The following is a 23,156-nucleotide window of genomic DNA, read 5'->3' on the forward strand; positions in this document are numbered from 1 at the left end:
TTTTTATTATTTATTTTTCTTATTTCCTGAGTGCTTGACTTTAGTATTAAAAACGTCCATGTCAATGAGAACTAAAATCCAGGAGAGTAAAGAGCAGGCTGACTTATGCCAGATCGGCTCAATTACAGCTGGCTTTTTTGACACGAAAGCAGTTCGCCTCCTACCTTCCGACTGCAAGCTCAGTGGGGGCTGGGACCAATATTTTAGGTCAGCTCGTACTGTAATGCACATCCAGGGTGCTGCTGGAGTCGGAAGAACTCAGCTAGAGACATCAGCAAGTGGCAAATGAGACAGGAAGGCAAAATTAAGGCTACATAAACACCATGTGACCCAGTTATGAGATGAGCTCAGCAGGTGATAGTTAGAGTCGGGGTCTCTGCCCCATGTTCCACCAGCTCCGTGCATACCGTAACATCCAAAAGCGTGTCTGCGCATAGCAGGGAGCTCGGGGCAGCTTGTCTGCGGGACAGTGCCCCCCACATGTGGACACCCAGCTGCAACCCCTTCCCCTGCAGCACGCCGAGCCCGGGGCAGAGGGTCCAGTCCCGCGGGGTGGCAGCAGCCACAGCAGGTGCACTGGGATCTAAATGCAAAAAGGACGTGTAGGGGGCGTGTGTAGGCTTCTTCTGGGGGAGTATATGCGTCTGCCCTTCTGCCCAAATCTCAATTCATGCTTCTTTAGTTCCCGGGCGGCCGGGGAGGGCGCGCAGATCGTTGCGGCATGGATTCGGCCCAGGGGTGGGGGCTTCCTATTTTTGTAGTTATTTTTGACGGCCTGGGGCAGCAGCGGGGTGAGGGGAGGTGGGAGGGGGAGTCCCTCTCCGCCAGGAGCGCGGCCCCGCAGCGGAGCGGTGCGGGATGTGCGCGGGGCGGAGAAGGGCGGGTATCCCGGGCGGTGGCGGCGGCGGCGGCGGGCGGGCACTAAGACCGCGCCGCCCCCGGGCGCTGCGCGGCGGCCGCAGAAGAGGAGGAGACCGGCGGGCCCGGGAGGAGAGGCGCGGAGGGGAGCGGAGCTATGCTAAACCCGGGGTACCGCTGAGGCGGGGCGGGCCAGGCCAGAGGCGGGGGCTCTCCGGCGGCGGGCGCGCAGGGGCCCGGCTCCCGAGGCGGCGGCAGGCAGCATCTCGGCGCGGGGAGCGGCTCCGCAGCCACCGGGCCAATGAACATGTCAGTGTTGACTTTGCAGGAATACGAATTCGAGAAGCAGTTCAACGAGCATGCGGCCATCCAGTGGATGCAGGAAAACTGGTGAGTGCCGTCCCCGGGCCCCGCCGCCCGCCCGGATCGGGGAGGCGCTGAGCCCATCCGGGTGCGCGGGTTGCGCCCGGCCGGCGCGGTGCGGCTGGGCTCGGCGGGGCTCGGTTGGGCTCTGCTCTGCGCCGCCCTGCGCGGGCACACGGGCGCTGCCGCCCGCGCTACCTGCGCGCCCGGGCGGGGACGGACCCGCCGGGTTACACAAGGCCGGGGCATCCCGCCGCCGGCGCCGTGCGATGCGGGCCCCGAGCCCCGCCGCCGCCACCCCGGCCCGGCGGCGCAGAGCCGCACACGTGCCCCGGCTCTGCCCTCGGCCTCCCCTGCCTCCATCCCTGCCCGTCCCTGCCCGTCCCTCCCACTCGCCGCGCTGCGCCCCCGTTCAAACAAGTTGCGCGTTTGCCCGCGTTCCCCGTGGAGCCCCTTTCTCTTCCCCTTCCCCTCCCCCAGCTCCTAATAAAACTTCATTTGCAGCCATGCGGCTATTAACTTTCCCGGCGTGTGCGTGTGGCCGGGGAGCCGGGGCGAGCCGAGCCGCGGCGGGACCGGGGCTGCGCAGAGACCTGTCGGGGCTTCCCGGGTCGCGGCGAGCCGGAGCCTGACGGACCCGCAAAGGGACACACGCACGCTCACAGCCCGGCCCGCCGAAGGGGAGTGGCTGTGCCGGGAGTCTGCTCTCTGCCCGGCACTGCCGCGGGAGCATCCCTGGGCCCTGGCCGTCAGCGTACAGACAGGGATGGAGGGAGCGCCCCAGCTGCCCCTGCCTCCTCCGCGGGATCCACTGACCTGTCCTCGGGACCGGAATCGCCCTCTCCCATCGCACCTGCTCACACCTTGCCCCAGTCCTTGCCCTAGCTTCATCCACTTGCACTGGCCTTGTGTTCAAGGCTTGCCCAGGCTCACCTGCGCCTTACTGCTGCACCATCCGTGACCAACCTCACCTGGTGCCCAGTCTTGCCCTTTCTGCTGCTCCTGTAGTCTGTCTCCCCAGCTACCCCTTAACTTTCTCGTTGCCAGCATGCCCTCCCTTGGCAGCGCCACCTGCCCTTTTGGGCTTCCAAGTGAGGACCTTACCCATGCCACCCTCATGTGACAATGGTAGGATAAGACTGTCTCTGGGCCCAGGCTTTGGTGTCTACATTTGCAGGGCAGATTAGTCCCAAATTGTAGGTGGATGTCAGCCAGGGATTTGCTAGAATACTCTAGTGACTGGTCTGGGTACTTTTAAGGGCAGTATAATTAAAATGACTGCTTAAGTGCATGTATGTTTCCCTCTGTTCCCCTCCAGGTGAGCTCATTAGCTCTTGAAGAGTGCCTAGTGTCACTCATGTTTCAGGAAAAAGGAGACCACATAAAAATATTCTTGGGCTGGGAGTGTTGGATGCTTCCCATTCTGTCCATGTTCCAGAAGAAAATTGGCATCAGAATAGGACAAGCTGGTAAAAGAGGATGGAGGGGGTGATACTTGAGTGTATATAATAGCCAAATAACTCAGGAGAGATGCAGTTTAGATTAAAGAATATGACTAGCAACCACCCCTCCTGCATCTTTTTCTTGACTCTCCTGTGCTTCATGATATGACCTTGGGAACATTACATAACTTCTTCCAGGCCTCAGTTTCCCCAGCAGAGAAAGACCAGGGGAGCTGGGGATAATAATGCTGAAATGCCCTTATGAGGTGATTTAATGACGTTCGTAATGTTTGCCGAGTGCCTTGAAGTTGTCAGGTACTATATAAATGCTAAGCAGTGGTATTAAAATATCCCTGGCAGTTTCATGTGCTGCAGAAGTCTCCAGCTGGACTCTGTAACGCTGGGCTCCCACTTCCCAGATTCAGAGGAGGAGACCATCAGTGTTACGCTGCTGCTGTACAGCTAAAGAGACATGGTCATGCTTTCCCTTCTCTAAGGGAACTGATGAATTAATACCTTTGCTTCACATGAAAGTAAAGGAGGGTGATCTGCTTGTGGCCTGGGAATGTTTCTGGAAATGAAATGGAGCTGTGCCCTCTGAGGTCTCTGTCGTGGAAGGCTTTTCCTGAAAATGCTGAGGACGACTTCTAAGTTTCAGGTTAAATTGTGAATTTTTATCTTCAGGAAATGCACTTGCTTAGTGAAGCAGGTCCTGTTCAAGCACTTGAGTTTTGGAGAGACCTTAACTGGTAAAATACAGCAGCTAAGGGCTACACAAGAAGGCTTTCTTGCTTCCTGTCAGGGTGACTCAGGTTTGTGTATGCAGACATCAATGGTAGTACATGACTTCTACACTTTGTAGGAATAGCCTTAACGTACACATCATTAACGTAAGAGCATTCTAAGATGAGGTTGTTAAGTAGTAGCTTGCAGGGATAAACATGTTTTTTCATTCTTTGGACAGCAAGGCAGACTAAGGAAACACTATGGCAGGATTTCACACTGTAATCACTATTTAAATTAGGATGCAATACTATTACAATGTCCAGCATGGAGGGAAATAAACTCTTTAGGTGTGGCATTTATTATTTTACTTCATCTCAGAAACATTTCCTGATACCTTATAAAACAAACAAACAAAAATGGCTGGGGGATGTTAGGGGGGATGAAGTGGCTCTAAGGAGTTGACCCTGACTTTTGGATTAGTAGATGCATCTTTGCACTCTGACTACCTTGCATATGAAAATTAGCCTAGTTTGAGGATGGACATGAATTCTTTTACATACCTTCTGACTTCTGAGCTGGTTAAAGCACCAACAAGCCCTTTTAATTAAAACTGCATAAGGCTAAAGCTGGAAAAGCTTGAATGCAAAGCCCAGGGGTAGTGGCATACCCCTAGGTACTGATATGGTTGGTCAGGAAGGATCATGGTACAAGGAATCATGTGTCTGGGTCAGCCAAGGCTTGTCCCTCCTTTTCCTCAGTCCTCTGAGTACTCCAGGCTCCATCACTCCTGGGGAAAGTGCGTGTCCTCTGCCCTCTCCAGTCACTGGCACACAGGCTTTTCTTCAGCATACCCTCATCCTAGGGCTTGCTTCCTCACTGCAGTCTGCCCCTGGAAATCATCCCTCTGAGTCTGCCATGAATGGAGCCCATCTGATGGTGTATTAGTCTAATGGCAGTGAATGAGGACTTCCTTGCTTCATTCCAGATGTTTCTGTTTCACTCTATGGAGGACCCCATCCTGCAAATTGCATCAGACTGAGACTTCTTTAAAGCTTGGGCCTGGATTAGCAGTGTTGTAAAGAGGGTACTGTTTTGACACAGGAAAAATGAATAGTCTGTTGTCTGATACCTATAAGCTGATGCATTTCATGCCTCCCTGAGTGCTTGGCTTTATGTTTATGCACATCTTTATGGTATAGCCCCCAGACTGCTGGGTTCTCCTGCATGGAGGCAGGAGAGACTGAGCAAAGTTGGTGGCTGCAAAGACGGACCTCCAGCCTGCTGGTCTCTGATGGTAAGAGCTGCCAATTAGTTGTTTTCCCTAAACAAGCAATGGCAGGTTTTCAGGAGGTTAAAGAACTAACAGGTCCATTTACTGTCATGAAACTTCTTACACTTTATGTTGTGGGAAAGCTGTTTTTGATAAAAGTTTAAGTATAGTGCCATCGAGTAGCTTTGAATATAAAATACAGTATCACTTTAAGATACACTATCATATTCTACTGAAACCATGGGAGGTTTGATTTAAGCATGACCAGGATTAAGTCAGATGTTTATTAAAATAATTGCTTAAAATGATTTCTCAAATCAAACTCTCCCAGCACCTCCTCCCAAACTTCTTCAAACAAGGAAGTGGTATGAAGTAAATACTCCGCAGAGGATTTTTTTTTTTTTTCCTTAAACTGCTGTATGAGAATTAATGCAGCTCCAGCTCTATCTCTCATAGGTAAGTATATTATTATTTTTGCAGAAAATTCACAGTTCGGTCAGGCAGGCAGAAAAGAGGGTTGTAGTGCCAAGATCCTGATTCCCAGCTGCAGCCAGTGAGGCAGCAAAAACTGTCTGGTGCTTAGGAAAGCCGAAGTGACAGAAATGCCTGTATGGAGTGGTGACCGCTGGAGTCCTTCTCCATCGTGCTGCAGAGCACCAGGTTCAGGCATCAGCACAAAGTGACAGTCGTTCCTGTTATAATTGTCTGGCCAATAATAATTATCTTCAGATGTCTGCTGACAAGGGGCTCGCCAATGGGGAGCCAGGAGGCCTGTGCTGACTGCGCTGAGATTATCTGGGCGAGGTGACGTCACGCGAGGGCTTGCCTAAAATCACAGAAACTTTTCCTCTGCTGCTCTGCCGGCTGCTGCGGCGCTCGGGCCTTCCTGCCCTGGTACTGATGCCCTCCCGCCAGCTGCTGCCCCGGCAGGCTCTCCTAGATCCTCTCTCTTCCACCTCTCCTGTTTTTCCTCCCTGAAAAGCCGTGGTTTAACCCTTGACGGTCGGCAGTGTGCTTGCAGGAGCTGAGTAGGAGTGGAGGAGGATGAGCAGGATGAAAGCGAAACTGGTTGTTGCCTAAAGATGCTGTGGGGCTCTGCTGCAGGAACAGGCTGGTTTTGTTATCATTAACAAAAGTAATGATTAAGTAAGGAAAGAAGCACTGCATAAGGACTACTGGGCTTGTTTTGGTTTTTAAAGGGCTGTGGCAACTCAAACTTGATTCTGAAATTAACTTTGTGAACCTTAGATGAGTATAAATGTTTGTGTATTTGAAAGAAAACATCCATGAGGAAGGTTATTTTTAACATTTTGTTGCCAAAACTTTTATGTGGCAGAGGCAGAAAGTGCAGCCAGTGCTGAAAGAAATTTATCCTTTGGTGTGATTCTCTTTCAAGTCAGAACTGCAGATAGATGTGGAAGGGAAGATGGTCAGCTAATTTGGATTTGTAAATGCACATGCCTTTTAATAATTCAGACAAGCACCATCGTCCTAGACAGGTTTGTTTCCTAAATGCAGAACAAGCTCTCCTCATCCACTTTAGCTGCTCTTACTTCATGCAGAAATCAAGAGTGAGAGGCTGTGAGCGTATCTCTCCAGGCATATGTGCATAGCAGCCAAAAACTGATGTAAATTACCTTTTTTTTTTTTCCCTTGAGCTCTTGCTAGATGCCAAGTGAAGGATGTGGAGAGGGATGCTGCAGTCACCCTGTCCTTTCCTCTGTGCTGCAGCAAGGACTCAAAGGGAAGATGTATGAGTTGCTCTTTTCAATGGAGAGACTGTTTTATTTGAGCAGAATTCAGCTGGCCCAAGAATTTAGCCTACCTCCACATGTCATTCTCCAGAGGGGATTTTTGCTACTTTCTTGTGCAAACTGGCCATATAGCTGACAGAGCCACCAGTGCACAGCAGCTTTAGTGCTGCAGAGATTACCCACCTCTTTGCCTTCATCCCACAGGCCTGTCTGAGCAAAAGACTGATGGAGTATTGGAGGGCTTTGGCTCCTTGAAAATACAAGAGTGGAGTCTGTGTGGAATAACAGTAGGTATCCTTTCAGAGTTCAGGTATTTTCAGTCTATGTGTGGGCTTGGGAAAAAAAAATAAAAAAGAAAAATATGGTGGGCACCAAAATGTCATCCTGAAGATAAATACATCAATGTCTTTTGAATTCAGCCTACTACTGAAACATAGGCCTTGGCCTTTTGCTTACTCTTTCCCTAGGGTATGAACACATCTGTCATCATGTTACTTCAGTAACTGTAAGCCTCTGAGAGTGAAGACATCTTTTCTACTATGTGAAACACCATGTGCTTCTGGGAATAATACTTCTTTAAGAATGGAGCAAGGAGTAATTTAGGAGCTTGCCATCATTTTCAGAAGTAAATATGGACATTTGAGAACATTTTAGTTTAGGATGAGATGTAGGATTCTGATTTATTTTAGCTCTCTTGAAAAAGTAGCTCATATCCTCAACTAATCATGCATTGTGAAACAGAAGGATGTTTGTAACAAGCACAGGCTGAGTGGCAAGTGGTGGTGTGAAACCTTGGAAGCAGCGTGCTTCTTGTTGATGGGCAGAGGAGTGATGGGAAGAAACTGATTTCCCCCAGAGATTGGAGTGTAGAGTGCCCAGCTTCCTCCTTTCTCCTCTGAACACCCTGGCCCTTCTGAGTCTCAGAGAGTTTTTTGCCTCACCTTGAGGAAATAGCAGTTTACATGCCAGCACGTGAGTTGCTGTTGGCTGTTCTGCTGTCAGTTGTGTGTGCTTCTAAGCCCTTCCCGAGCACCACGGCAGCATTCTTTTTCCAATTACTGAGTTTTAGTCATATCTGGATGATGAGCCACTGTTATTAAGTTGATGTTTTTTCCTCCTGCTAGTTACGTGTTCATTGTCCCTTGCAACTTAGAAACATTAAAAAAATGTCTCCTTTAAAAGCAGTGACTAAAATTTACATGGCTACATCTTCCATGTTCTTTGCCTCCCCGACAGGGTACAGTCTGGTTGTCCATAGTCTGGTAAAAGAAGTGCTGTAGACAGGCTACAATAACTTGTTAGATCTTGTTCTTTTAATGGACTCCATGCTGGTAGTTGCTGCCTTTAAATGGGCTTAGGGAAAGCAGAGGATCACTGCTTGTAACTCAAAGTGTGATTTGCAACGCCTTACATAGCTGGCCTTTTCCCTGACCCCCCTGTAAAAATGCAATGAGCATTCATGTCCAGTACATCTACTGCTCCTTTAAAAAGTCAAACTGGTCTCAGCAGAGAAAGGTCTTTCAGAATATTTAACTCTCAAGTTTATGCACTGTGGTTTGCTGTCGGTCTCTTCTCCACAGCTGCCTATAGTGGTAGTCTGAATAAAAGGATGTTTTGTACTTTTTTCTTCCATCATGTCATTGCGCAGCCTCTGCCCCTTGCTGAAGAGTCTATCCCAAGCCCTTTTCAGCTGACTTTGATGTTCTGGCTCTTAGGAATAAATATGGAGATAAAAAGGGGGAAAAAAATTTAAGGGAAAGGCTTACAGAGCTGATAATGTTGGAGGATACAGAGCTGGGGTTTCTTTTTTTTTTTTTTTGCTTTGAGGGTGAACTTTTGTTGGTGTTCATGGAGCTTTTCACAGATTTGAGAATGATTCTGTAGCACAGGGTCCACTGGGACTGCACAAGTCAAGATGATGTAAAATGCTTTTTGGAAAGCTTAATTAAGAGTTCAAATACTCCTTTTTTATTGGAAATGGGCAGAGGTTAAAACATATTATTAATTATTTTTAAATGTAAATTAGCATAATCTAAAATATAAAGTAAACTTTTCACTGACTCAGACTATATCAACGTGAGATGTTTGTGTAATCACATTACCCACATACTGCTACCCAGTACCTTTTTTTCTTGCCAATCATTTTGTCAGCCCACTCTTGTGGGCTGTCCCGGGTTGAAGTAGAAGGGGTTTGCCTTCTGCTGTGCTGCCCCATCCCTGACCAAAGCACTCCAGACTGCTCCTACTACAAACCATGCTGTTCCAGTTTGTGCCACGGCATCACATCCCCTGGGGCTCCCTTGGTTTGCTGGATAAGGCTGCTGCAGCCTGGTGGGGAGCTCTGCAGGCACACCCCAGTTAGTGTTTTGCAAGCTGGTAACAGAAAGGGAAACAACCAGGCTGTGGTCAGACCAGGGCTAATAAAAGGAGAAAATTGTATCAGTTCTCTTGGGTAGTTATTCTTGCTTTCAGATCCAAAGTAGCCATGGTACCTGATACCGCCCTTCATGGTGTGCCCTGTACTATGTACTTCATTGCAAAGTCAATTGCAAGTCTTGTTGACTTTTGTGAGGAGGTCTTACCCTTTGATTGCTGTCAGTTCTAGTTACAGGAACTAGGAGCAAGGTGGAAGGATTCCAAAAGCAACATGACCTCGGTTTGGCTAGAGAAGGGACCCAGGTCCTACAGAGTGGACATGGCATGAAGTGGTGGGCAGATCTTAACGTTTGCTGAGCAGTCCTTGACCTCCTGTGGGGAGGAGCTGGTATTTGGAGTAGGGAAGAAAAGGGGGAGATGCAAGTTAGTGGTTTGCCTCATGCCAGCGGACTTGGGACTTTGCAGAGCACGTGTAGTGGTTTATTCAGTGCATGGCATGCAGGGGACTGATACACCTCTGAGGATATGGGGAGTCTGACTTCAAACTGAATGCAGCCATAGCCACCTTGTAGAAGTCGGGCATCAGTAAGGTGCTTGAGTCGCATGATTTCAATGGAAATCAAGGACCTGTGTCATCTCCAAAAAGGACTCTTTGTTCCTTAGTTCCTCAGCTGTAACATAGGTAAAATTCCTCTCTGGGAGATATTCAAAGTTGATTTTCTACCGTGTCAAAAAGGTGATCCTGATGTAGGAAGACTCATATGAATAACTACATTAAAACAACACAGAAAACATAGCTGTCTTGCACTATTACTATGAGGCTTTATACTTGTACTAGCACTGAAGAATAGTTTATTCTTACCAAGGATATGGGACAAAGTTTGTCTCCTTCATTAGGGTATCTGAGGACTGAGAAGAGCTGCAGTAATTTTAGAGGCAAGGCAGTTGGTACCATGTGATGAAACTGCAAAAGTCCAGGCCATTTTTAATTGTAAATTTATGAAAGGAATTGTCCTTCAAGTAGTCCAAGAAAACTTCAGACTATTCAGCGTCTAATGATAACTTTTAAATAGGATTTTTAAAATTTGTTGGGGATTAGTTTCAGTATATGAAGTCTGCAAAAAGAGTGAAGAATTAATGTGACATCATCCAGGTTGTGAGCTCCTCAAATTGAATGTGTTGATTTTGATGTCTGATGTCCTCACCCCTCGACATAAAACTTAGGTCAACCAAGAGTGTTATTAAGGACAAATGTCTGCCCTATATGTCTTGAGCCATCAATAGTATAAATACACCTGGAAAGAGCAGTCACAGGGAGTGCCAATTAGTGTTTTAAGGGGAAGAAACAATGGGCCAAGCTAATTTCAGAAAAAGTACCAGAATGCTATTATTGAGGAATCTGATCTTCTGACTAATAAAAATGGTTTTCTTTTTGTGTTTTTTCTTCTTCTTTTTTTAATTTATTTAGAGCCATTAAGATCTACTTAAGATGACAGTAAAATCCCTTAAGTATAAGCAAAAGCAGGATGCCAAAGTTCTTGCACTGTGCCTTTCAAATACTGAGTTTATTAACAAATGTTTATGTTTTTTCCTTATGTAATTTTCCTTTTAGCTCTAATTGGGAATTTCCCCTCTAGGTCTCCTGATGTGCATCTTCTGAATGCAGGTCCTCTGTAAACATTAGTGGGAATTTTGTTGTTTCCAACATACGACATCTCCAAGCAGCTGAAAGCCCTGGGTTTTCCTTTTTGTTCTCCCTGGAGGAGCTGACTGTCCAACTCCTTTTCCATGTCTTTGCAGGTCACAACCAAGTGAAACATTGGTTATTAGCAGGAAATTATTTAGACACCTTACATTTCACCTCCTTCCTTCTTGGTTCTTCATCCTCTTGGTCTTGGCAGTCAAGCGGAAAACTCTAAGCTATTTTGTACACCACCCTGATGTCTAGATTGTCTTGTCTACCTCGACTTTCACAAAGACTTTTGCTCTGTTGATACAGTAACTCTGGAGCTGCGGGTTGCTCCAGCCCATGTTACACCTCATCCCCTCTCCCGGGTGTGGACAGGGATCCGGCTAGTGTGCTCAGGCATCTTCTGTGCTCAGGCATCTTCTGTGCGCAGGCATCTTCTGTGCGCAGGCAACTGGCCCAAACCCAGCAAAACCCACTGGTGATTTCACTGCCTTTGCTAGGCAAAAGCAGAAGCTGTGAGGATGTGCTAAGTGGAACTGCTGATGAGATTGTACAGCATTGATTGCAGACTCATGATGAAACAAGTTATTTAACAGGCAGAAGGATTTCAAGGTGCATAATGTTGTCTCTATATTATTTTCTGAGGGCGTTTCCCTATTATAGTTTTTCATAAGATATTCCTGTTGGCCACTGTCTGAAACAAGATACTGGCCTAATACAGCCTTTGGTCTGACCTGATCTCTCCTGTGTGCTTAAATATCCTTTTTTGATCACATACCTAATAAAGAAAACACTATTTTTAGTCACACAAGGACTGTCTGGAAGTGACATTCTCTCTTGCAGTGGCAGTGTACACAGACAATCAGTTTATTTTGTTACATCATTATTTGTTATTTTAGAACTCTGTAAATAACAAATGTAGAGAGACTCCAGGGAGCTAACTGGGCCATAGCTATTTCTCACAGTCCTTCCTTCACCACCATGCTTTTTCTTCTTTTTTCAGATGCCTGTTTGATTTTTACTTGTTATCACCCTTTGCCCCTCCCTCTTTCATTTTCTGTATGTCTTTTTCCCGTTTAGGGCCAGTCAGGTCAGCAGCACAGGTGGCTGTATGCTTCTGTAAAACAACCTGCAGGGTGGGATGCAGCTGGCGCATGTTTTGGTGTTGGGCTGGTGGAGCTGAGCAGTACAGACCGGGCCCTGAGCTGTCTCTGGATGAGCAGAAAAAGGGCTGCATCAGGTCCTTGATTTCTAGAAAAGGGCAATAATAACTGAAGAAGAGTGCTTATTTGTAGCTTTCCATGGCACCCATCGTATCCTGATATAAAAGGACCATCTATTTTGAAAGCCACTTTCCAGTCACCAAATGGAAAAATCCTGAATAAAGTCTACAGTAAAAATTCTGTTGCCTTCAATGTAAGAGATTTAGTTCCTAGACTTGTATGTGTTGGCCAAATGTAACGTAGCATCTGGTATGTAAAATGATTATGACAATTCACATATTTCGAAATGGTCATTACTGTAAATGGAATAATTAGGAAAGATGCTAGAAGAAAATGAAGAGAAAAGAAATTGTGTTTGCCTTTTGGAAAAATACACATCAGGCTGATAATATGGGCAATACAGAGATTAGAGAGAAATTGTAATTGTAAGAGCTGCCACAGGTTTTCATTGTGGGATGAACAAACAGAGCTCTTCCCTGTGCTTTCTGTAGTAGTATGCCCTTGACTGAGAAGAAAAATGGACTAGGGTAACAAAAAAAGGATCTGTTAGAATCTATCAGGTGTCAGCATTAAAGCTGGGAATGCAGATTTTGAGCTCAGGCTTTCCAAATGCTCTTCTTGCCTTGGCAGTCCCCGTGACTTCAGCTGTTGTGGTGTCATGGAGCATCTTCCCTAATGAAATGCTGGTGGCTTCAGGGTAGGCATGCCAAGTATGTAAGATACTGAGGGTGGTCCTTTGGTGTATCTCAATGAACTGTTGGAAGTACTGTGAGCCGTTTTCAGTTGCTTCCCTTAAAATGGCATATAGGATTGAGGGAGGCTTTTGACAGACCACAGGTATCTTGCTTACAATTATGTTCCAGCCTTTTGTTTTCATAGGCTGTGTCCTGATGACCTTAGTTACTGTCCATATTTGTTGCAGACAGAGAGTTAGGCCCCTTTCCATTAAACTAGATAGTGTTGTAGCTGTTTACAGGGGACATGAATTTGACTTCAGACATCTTTAGCCCATTTACCTTGTTCAAATTTTCAAGAATGAAGCTTGATGGATTTTCAAGTAGCTCTTCTGTTGTTAAAAAAGCTGCACATCTTCAAAGAGGGACACTTGTGTTCAGTGTATTACTGTGGAGAGTTACAGTATTTTAGTATCTTTTTTCCCTTTGCTAAAGTCCAGACAGAATTCCACAGTCACATTCTTGGTGAGTTAGATGCTTTAATGACAGAAAGCTCTATAATGTAACAGTTCTAAGAACAGGAAAGTGGTGAATTTGCACCACCAGGGCTGCTCTGAGAGCTGCCTGAAGTCATTGCAAATGGAAGTCTTGGCAAATGAAAATGGCCAATTTCTCTGACTTTCAGCTGAGGTCTCTCTTCTTAGCTCCCAGGTCCTATGTGACATTTAAAGAAAGCAAGACTTCAGTTCCGAACACTGTTGAGAGTCTCTCATTGCATGTACAGACATAAGCTTGGTACCATGTGCATTTTACCTGGCTGCTGGATCAAATGCTACATCTTGAATGTCAGCCAGCACATGAGGCAGGAGGGGCAGCCTCCCTGTCACCCAAGTTGCACAAGTGGGTGATGTCAGGGTGGGTTGCCTTGGGTTTGCTGGCACTGGAGTGTCTTCCCAGGGCTAAACTTTTGCCCCATGCCACCACAGATGCAACCACTGCTACAGTTGGGTGAGCTGAGCTGCCTGTCATGGCTTCTCCTGGGACCATGATCTCCTGCAGTGGAGCGGAAGAGACCAGCAGAGGCAGAAAATTGTCACACTGCTCCACCTGCCTTGCCTGGAGGAGGTTCCTGAGAGCAGTCCCAGAGACAGCACAGCATGGAGGTGATGTGTCCTAAATAGGACCTGTGATGGCTTATATGCAGAGGTATTCATGGCTCATGTGCCCAAAATGTTGCACCCATGCAGTCATAGCTGTTTCCTTCTAGCTGCATGAGTAGGGACTCTTAAGTTGTGAATTAGACAAACATCCTCTCTAACTGGATCTTGCAGTCTGCTATGATAACAACCTGCGGTATGGTCCTTAGACTATCCTGCTCGACCTGCTTCATTCAAAGAGTGGATAAGGCACCCATCTTCAGGCTTCCTGCAGACTTTCTGCAGAAATACTGATGAAGAGGGTGTAAGTGCAGGATCTGGCTGTGGAGTGAATGGTAATATATGAGGCGTCACTAGAAAGCGTGAAGATTAAACTGAAAAGGGCTTGTTTCACAGAGACTGGCTTACATGCAATCCTTTCTGTGCAAGTGCTCCTCTTCCAGAATTAAACCACCCATATCCAGTGTTGAACCAGTTAATGTTAGCAGTGGGTAAGGGTGCCTTCTTCTCTGCTCTGAGGTAGTGGCTGCACATTGCAGAAAGCCTTACAGAACAGGAGGAAGAAAGATGTCATTTTAAGTCAGGCTGTGTTGACTCATAGGAGACATTCTGAAGGTTATGGATATATGTTAAGCAGGTATTAAATAGCCCTTGCTTTATAAATATCATTTACAAAAGCAAGTATCCTTCAGGGCACCAGAGTGTATAAGAATATGAGTTAATTAGAGTCTGCGTTTTCAAAGCAGCGGAACAACAGGATTTAGATCAGAGGAACTGCAAATAGCTTTGCTAGTGACTTGAAATCCAGTGATTTTTGTAAAACTTCCTGGCCTCGTGCCTTGCATTTTCTTTTCCCTTACTGCTTTCTGCAGCTGTGTCCATTGGACTTGGTGTAGTGGTTTGTGATCTGTGTGACTCCAGAGAGGAGTGGTGCAGCCCCACTGTCCGATGGCTGTTTGCAGAGGGGCAGGTTCACCCACTGGTGGGGACAGGTCACAGCACTACTCAGAGGCACTCAGTGACATGTTTTGCAGAGAAATGCAGGCTGGCAGGAGGAAGAGCCAGACCACAGGCTAATTTGTAAACAGGCTCAGTGGAGCATTTCATGGTCTGCAAAGTGACCAGGCTAATCCTGGAAACCTACAGCCTTTATCATGACACCCGACACAGCAGCACAGCCGGCCTCCTCAGATTTACCAGATTTCCATGCTCACATCTCCATCTTTTCTAAACATGGCAAAGATTTTTTCCTTTCTCAGGCTTAAGGTGGGGAGCAGGGAGGGGGAGAGCTGGGCAGCAGTGGAAGAAATCTACATTAAGCCTTCACAAAACCACTATGAAAATGCAACGGGTCTCCTTAAGGAAAGGACCCTCACACCGGGGTGGTGGGTTGTTCAGGTTACTGAGGCTGTGACTTTGCAGCGTGAGCAGCCTCGTGGTGCATTCAGGAATGCTTGCCTGACTAACATATTGCTTACATTTGCTGACTCATTCTTGCACTGCCTTTTTCTTTCTTGTTCCCTGGATGTGTTGATTTTTATCTCTGTTACTAGGGCTGTGCCCCAGACACTGTATAATCAGCGTGTTTGTGTTTGGCTCCTATGTGGGTGGGAGGTATCTACATTTGGATACAAATGTTAATATAATTCACCCGCAAGTGAATAATAGCAACAAAATACAGGGGTCTGAACCCCCCTGGCGTGGGAGGGAGGTCAGTGACACACTGCTCTTGGGGCAGGGCCATCCCCAGAATCATTGCCTGGTGTTTCGCAACACCACCTGTGTTCAGTCTTGCTCTGTCTTCAGGTCCTGCTCCCCAATACTGTTTTGACTGATTAATTTAAATTCAGACTCATAGAATATTCTGAATTGGAAGGGACCTACAAGGATCATCAAATCCAACTCTTAAGGGAATGGCCTGTAGGCAGCTTTGTGCTTTTACCTGTAGAAGATACTAATACAGGCAGCCTGCGTCTGGAAGAGCTTTCAAAGTGGGAGCCATACCCGGGCATGGCTGAGAACCACAGCAGAGTTACTGGGTTCCCTCTGTCCTGCTTTCCTAGGGGAAGTGTGGGTGTTCAAAGGCCCTGCTTTCCACGTGCACTGGTTGTAGGGTGCTCCTGGAAGGGCTTCTTTGGCTGCTCCTCTATGGCTGTACTGCAGCAGCCCTGCGTCCTCGCAGCCCAGCTTGCTTTCCTACTTTGATCTTTTACCCGGAGCCATTAAATATCTTGCCACTTCAAAGAATGCCTGTTCTTGATGTGCAGTGCTCATGTACTTCTGGAGGTACAGCTCATTTCAGACATGTCTTCTCAAATATCAGCCATCCTAAGCGATGGTCCTAAAATGTTTGAAGATCCAGGTTACTATGCAAGGACAATTATGTCTTCAGGTTTTCTCCCTTTACAGCCCAGGCTCCTAAACTTTGTGTATGAGTATCACAGATGGTTGCAACTATCTTGTCTTCTGAACAGGCCACCATTTGTTTTTCTTGTCCAGCTTGTTTAGGTCTAGTTTGAAGCCCATCTCATTAAGTCGCCATCACATAACACCCCTGTCTCCCGTTTTAATCACATGATGTCCAATATTTTCACAGTAGTCCACATGCGAGGATTGACACTGCATGGCCAATTACCAGGGAACTAATTAGCAGACAGTTTCTTCCCTCATGGTCCAAAGAGCATTATGTATGCATTCCCAGGAGATCATACCGCACAGAATCACCTTGTAGCAGCATTGCTGTAAATGAAATATGCTTTTTCCCTCTGTGCCTTACTTTTGTGTTAGATTGGGAGCAGACAGGCAGCGCTCCCCAACATCACCAAAAAGAATCCAGTTTCAAAACCCTCCCTGTGTTGAAACTACAGCCTCCATGTGCTGGTTCTGCACAACAGCAGCTGAACAGAGGCAATCTTCTGAGTGCCTGGACACTTCAAGGAACTTCAGCCTTTTTGGCTGCCTTTTTGGTTCTTTTTAGGCATGATTGCTTTTTTCAAGTTAAATAGTATTTATAGGATTCCTTATTGCAGGTTTCAGTATTCCACATTCAGTGAGATCAGTGATATTTCGCATTTGCAAACAGAAATTTCAGAAAAATCTTGGCATTTTTGACTGTGACTTTTGTAAGTGCTGGAGGGCATTAAACATGCAGCTTCTCTGGTGTCTTCTGTTAGCTGTTCCTTCATAGTGGAAATGACTGTCAGCTTCTTGAATCAAGCTCTGAAAGCCCTCCAGGCATTTCAGTGGCAATGCTAAGGACTTGTGACCAGCTTTACTCACTTTAGGATTTACATTTTTGCTATTGATTCTGAATACATAATGGACCAAATATATATTCAAACAATATCAGGACTATGTGTGCTTGTACACACACCTTTGTACACTTGTTAATGCATTTTTCTCAATCCCTTTGGCAGCAGAGTGCTGGCTACAGTTTGCTTTCACTTAGAGAGGCATGCAATACACCTGAAATCGACTGCCCCAGTGGTAAAAATACAGCCCTACTATTTGCCATGGACTTACCTAGACTGCACTGGAGCAGGATGAATCTCTGGAACACCTGCAGTACAGTGATGATATTGTGTGGGGCAATAAAGCTGATTAAGTTTTGGGGAGAGGGAAGAAAATTGTCCAAATCCTTCTAAAAACCACTAATTTTTACTGACTCTTAAAAGCAGTGCCTGGCACTTTGAACCCACGCAGTGAGAACATACTGATTTATTTTACCCCGGTGAGCAGAAATCAATCCCAGAACAGACAATAATAAGAGAACTTTAATAAAGAGGCCTTATCTTTATCAGTGGTAGCACATATTCTGTTAAGATACGCTCTACTGAAATATTTCTTTATTTCTGTTGCCTAAGGTGAGCAATAAGCCTTTTCTTCAGAATGATACACTCTCACAGGACTGGGTGAGCACTGGTACTGGAACAGATGAACTCTTCTCCACCTCCAGACTGCAACACCTGCTCCCAGTAACATTTTTATGTCCCCTTGTGCAACTGGATGATGAATTTCTGGGATGAAAAGCTGCTTCAGTGCAGAGTTTAAAATGGAAACCAGGACTTTGCCACCCAGGTTTCAAGCGCCCTTTATCAGAGAGTTGAGAAGGTGGCTTCACTGCCTTACCAGGGTTCCCTGTAGACTGGAAACCCTAAGCCTACTCCCACCCTGGTTGGTGGACCCTTCAGCTTTGAGCCATATCCTGTCCCCAACCCAAAGCTGGCCACTTGACTTTTTCTGTAAGATATAGAAAGAGGTTTGTATCCTCTGGAAGATGCTTTGGGCTACGGGCAGAGTAAAGGAAATATCCATATATTAGTTATATGGATGGATAGATCAGATTTTCCAGCTGTTTATTTTACAAGCATTTTGAGACATCTCAATGCAGTTAGAGGTTATTAAGTCCAAGTTGTTAAGTTAATTTTAATTACTTTATTAGGCCTTTAGCATTCATGTTTAATCTAATACTACTTGTTGGCCTACACGGTATGTTGATACTTTTTAAAGCTTCAGATTTGGCAGGACTCTGAAAGAGTTCTTGTATTTCCCAGATACTTGGAGGGATTTCTTTCTGCTGCTGTTAACCAGCGTAGACTTCATTTCTGCATTTGGACTGAAATTTAAAGCCATCTGCAGAAAGGAACCTGATGCTGTTTTTGTAAGCGTCATCACTGGCTGATTTTTAAAATGGTGCCTATTTGTGTCTGCCAGGGAGAGGCATTGGGTGGAAGACTGATGGAGAGAGAAAGAAACAGATTTGGTTTGGTTCAAATGAGGCATAAAACATTGTACCAGCCAAGGAGGTCTGAGAAGCTGCCCAACAGACCATGCGACCTTGTTCACTGAAGTGAAGCCTAGCACAAGATGCTTTAGCCCTCTTCAGATTCCCTGGGAAAAACATCCTGCTGGCTACAGCACAATAGAATAAGTATCAGCCACCACTTTTTTCTATGTTGTTTCAACATCTTTTGTCACAAAAGTGCTTCTCCACCAATTCAATTTTACATTTCAGAGTTTCTGGACTACATTAGTGTTTAATCTGCCTTCTACTGGCAATTTCTATCCTGATTTGCAGTGATTAAAAAGTAATTTAGCTAGGATTTGGTGGTACTTCAGGATTCAGGCATTTTTATCTTGTAAATCAGGTTTTAAACTAAATGCACATTATATGTACACCTGCTTTATTTAAAAAAAGTTTCATTCAGTGTTTCGTTTTTAATGTAAAGACTATTGATGATTTCCTGGTTTATTCAGAATTGCAGATGTATAACTGTAGCTACACAATGAGTGATTATCTTCCAATTGACTGTTCGTCTCTTCAAAGGGGGCACCTTTTGTGGCCAGTATCAGAAAGGTACTAAAGCAGTTTTTAAGTCTCTACCTGTGGCTGCTACGTTTTTGCTGTTGTGTTTCAGGAAGCAAACCCAGCCCTGCCATGTTTTGCTGAGGCAAAGCTTCCACTAATGCCATAGGACAAGTTTTTTCCTATACCATGAGCACATGTAAAAGAATGCTAACGTAGAAAGATAAGAGATTCAAAGGTATATAAATACTTGATTCTCTTCCAGAGATCATCCTTATGCAATTTTCTTAAATATTTTTTCAAACTTCTCTATGTCTTGTTTTCTTTAGTGTATGTTGTCACTAAATGTCTGCTGACCTTCCCTGCACTTCCTTGCCTTCACTGTTTAATAACTCAAGGTAATGTGTGCAAATCCTGGAATTTTTATGTTTGACTGATTTATGAGTAATTCCGTCTCAATGTCTGTTTAAATCTGCTTGAGGCTTAAGCAGTGCTGATGTCAATACCCTACAGATGTATTGCAGTTATATTGCAGGTACTTGGATATGATAAATTTTATTTATTAACTCTTGTCCAATTATGACAAAGTACCAAGTAGGAGCAATGATTTGAGTGTATAAGAAGGGTGTGGACCTGTTGGAATGAGTCTAGACAATACCATGAAGATGATCAGAAGGCTGGAGCACCTCTCCTGTGAAGACAGGCTGAGAGAGTTGGGGTTGTTCAGCCTGGGAAAGAAAAGGCTCTGGCAAGACTTAATAGCACCTTCCAGTACCTAAAGGGGGCCTCTAAGAAAGATGGAGAGGAACTTCTTACAAGGGCATATAGTGATAGGACAAGATAGAACAAGATAGGACAAGATCTACACTCAAACTGAGTATAGATTTAGATTGGATATAAGAAAGACATTCTTCACTCTGAGGGTGGTGAGGCGCTGGAACAGGTTGTGCATGTCCCATCCCTGGAATTGTTCAAGACCATATTGGATGGGGCTCTGAGCAGCACAATCTAGTGGAACGTGTCTCTGCTCATGGCACGGGGATTGGAAATAGATGATCTTTAAGGTTCCTTCCCACCCAAATCATTCTGTGATTCTATGATTTTCCATCAGATAAGTGTACTTTTTGCAGAAGTTGTACTTAACCTGCAAATATTCTCACAGTTTTGTTGTGTTTGGTTTCTGGGTTTTTTTACAAGTACACTTTAATTAGCATTCCTCTACATTCTTCTTGGCTGCTCATTAGTTCATTAGTTCACAACACTTTCACTGGTTAAGTTCAGTGGTTAAACATGTATGATGAAACCCATCAAATATTACCAAAGCTGTAGTCTTTGGTTCCTGGTATCAGTGCTCCGTCCCTATGGCTTTCATGGCTTGCCTTTCACTTTCTCACGTTGTGATCTGTTTAGCTTAAGACATCTTTTGATCTCTGGCTTGTAAACAAAGGCAATAAACACTTCTGTAAAGTGTCCAGGGCTTTGTAGTGAGAATTGCCCTGTTGTGCCATTAGGCACTGCTTAGTGAAATAGCTTATCCCAGTAGACATTGAAATGGGAATGCTATATCTAACCCAGGTTAGACAAATAACTATGTTTTGACTCCACCAAACGTTTATCCAGTAGGCTGCAGTCACCCTAATGTCAAACATTGTTTTACCCGTGAGTAGAAAATAGAAGCATCCTTGAGTAACATCATGCAGTGTCTCAGTTTTATGGCACTGTTCAAAAGCAAATGAGTGTTACTTTGTAAAGACTTACTGCACCCTCAATCACTGTCACATGGGGATAAACCGCTGTTCCCATTTCACTATGCATTGTGTGTACTCTTGTGTTTTACAATATCACATTTTATTTGGTACCAGCCTAGACTGTGGTCCTGCATGAGGTAGTACCCTTTCTCTCACTCTGGTAGCTGCTTCCACCTCAGAATGAAGATCCAGCAAGTCTGCATGCACAAAGTGAAAGATTCAGGCCCAGGTTTCAACTATGCTAGAGTTTTTGAATATTAAAAATCTCTGATTTTGATTTTTTTATTCATTTCCTACAGTGAGTGTGAACTAGGTCTAAAATTCCAACAGGCTATACATTTTAAAGTTCAGATGTGTTCATTTCACTGAATCCAGAGAAGGTTTCAAACCTTCCAGGGTTACTTTTTCCAAATATAGAACAACCACTGTTACTATTCTTTTATATATAATTCTGTTCTGTAACTTTTTCAATTACGGTGTTGCTTGGATAGCCATCCTAAGTGTGATAAGAGGTTAATTTGGGAGACCTGATTCTTAAACTTGTGTCATTTTAGCAGTGTGGTCTGGAACATAGTAGCAGAATTTTCAACCTTATACTTTAGTCCTTTTCTGCCAGTGGATTCATAAGCCAGAACTAAGTTTTAAGTTAAGTAAGTAGGAAATAAAGTATCAAATCCAGACTTCCAGAATCAAAAAGCACCAGGCCATTTCACATTTTAATGAAATGTGAAATGTTCTCACCTTGAGGAAAAGGCTCTCCAAAGAAAGATCACTTTTGTCTTTAGGTTATTCTGTGGGTAGTCATATTTTTTCTACTAACAGCTAATGTCTAATAGAGTTACTGTTTGTTTATAAAATAACAATTTTGCTTGAGGCACCACGGCTTTCTTCTCTTGTTCAGTATATCTACTTTCTGCTCTCCATGGATGAGACCATAACAGCTGTCCTACTATACAATAGATGTAGCAGACCAAATACAGGCACAGTAGTCCTTTCCCAGGCAGCCCCTGGTGGTCTAGTGGTAAAGGCGCCGCGCTATCACCGCGGAGACCCGGGTTCGATTCCCGGTCAGGGCCACTCCCGGGCAGGTGGGGCTCGTTAGCCCTTAAAGGCAACCCACCTACGTCCTAAGGACCTCGCTGCCACTGTCCAAGCTCGCTTGGCCCCGGCAGATGAACCTTAGGATTAAAGGGTGGGCTCAGTTCCGCGCACACTGTGTCTCACCTAAAAAATCCAATGCGCAGGCTGGAAGGTGTAGAGACCTTCCCCGGATCTTCGCTCGCGAAGACTGGCCATTATTATATTATTATTATAGTCCTTTCCCAAAATAAAGGTTTTCCTGCAGATCAAATAAGGCAAAATCAGGTAGCCAAGTTCCTGAGAGCATTGAAACTTCAACATGTGATGTGTGTGAATCTGGATGCTCAGCATGGGACTTCACATCACAGTTAACTGTGGGGACAGATTCCATATTTCGTTGGTAACCTTTTAGAAGGTGATAAAGTAATATCTGAAGCTTAACATAAGCTGTTCCTCAGCATTACAATAATACTGTTTCTTACCACCTATTACCCGTAGAAGAATAGTGGACAACCCCAACTGCAAACTCACGTAGACCCCGCATGCTCTTTCCCCAGTCCTGTGCTTGCAGAACTGTGCAGAAATCCATCTGTTCTTCTGTGCACTTCACTGTCTTTGTCGGGAGAGAAAAATCACAGGTTTACAATGTTTTTAAGCTCAGTCATAGTCTTCACAGAAGGCAAATTTTGAAATCATTTTAGAAGATCATAATGAATGAATCAGCCTACCCTGTACTTTTTAGTTGTTCTTAGGATGATCACATAATTCTATATTAGACTTAGTTCAATTCAGTACAGTTTAGGCAGGTAAAATAACTGGAAAATAACCAAAAAGACTGGAGAATGAGGCTGGGAGGGAAAAAAAAAATCATTGAAACTTCCTGTTCAACATCTCAAAGGCTTAGAAAATTAGCTTCTTTTCAATGAACTTCAAGCTGCCATTTCCTGTAAGGCCAAAAGGAATTTGCTGTATTCTGTCTAATCTTTCTGGATCACTCCTCATAGCTCCCTATGTAAAGGAGCTATGTAAAGTGTAAAGGTGACTAAGCATAAATTTGCTTAATGATCAGTAGAAAAGGGCCTTGTATTTTTAAACCTCTTGCTTGGGAGTCCAAGATAGAGAGAATTTGAAAGAGAACATGATGGTCTGGACCTTTCTTTGCAGACCTGATTAACCCAGGGAGCTCTTAGCAATTACAGGATTTGCCTTTATAGAGTCCCTTCAATGCTGGGTTTCGTGTAAACAGGAAACAATTGGAGAAGAAATATTTTGCTCTATTTCCATTGCATTTCCTGTGCAAAACTATGGGCTGAGCCATTTGGGAATTTCCCTCTTAATTACACCCTTGGTTGTGAGAGGTGTGTTGATTGAGGTTCAGCAAGACCAAGCACTGGATCCTACACTTCGGCCACAACAACCCCATGCAGCACTACAGGCTGGGGGGAAGACTGGTTGGAAAGTGGCCCAGTGAAAAATGACCTGTGGGTGCT

At 45.0% G+C, this 23,156-nt stretch overlaps 1 protein-coding gene across 1 annotated transcript in view; it reads left to right on the top strand.

Annotated features, from left to right (window-relative positions):
* The first annotated feature begins 971 nt into the window (after positions 1 to 971).
* Positions 972 to 23,156, top strand: part of ELOVL6 (ELOVL fatty acid elongase 6) — a 78,150-nt gene continuing 55,965 nt past the window's right edge. Inside the window, exon 1 of the mRNA XM_050337651.1 lies at positions 972 to 1,248. Within this exon, the coding sequence (XP_050193608.1) occupies positions 1,160 to 1,248 (89 nt within the window). The 5' untranslated portion in view covers positions 972 to 1,159. The remainder of the gene's footprint in view (positions 1,249 to 23,156) is intronic.

Source organism: Myiozetetes cayanensis, unplaced genomic scaffold, assembly GCF_022539395.1.
Source record: "Myiozetetes cayanensis isolate MyiCay16 unplaced genomic scaffold, myiCay2020 scf7, whole genome shotgun sequence".
In the NCBI taxonomy this organism is placed as follows: Eukaryota; Metazoa; Chordata; class Aves; order Passeriformes; family Tyrannidae; genus Myiozetetes; species Myiozetetes cayanensis.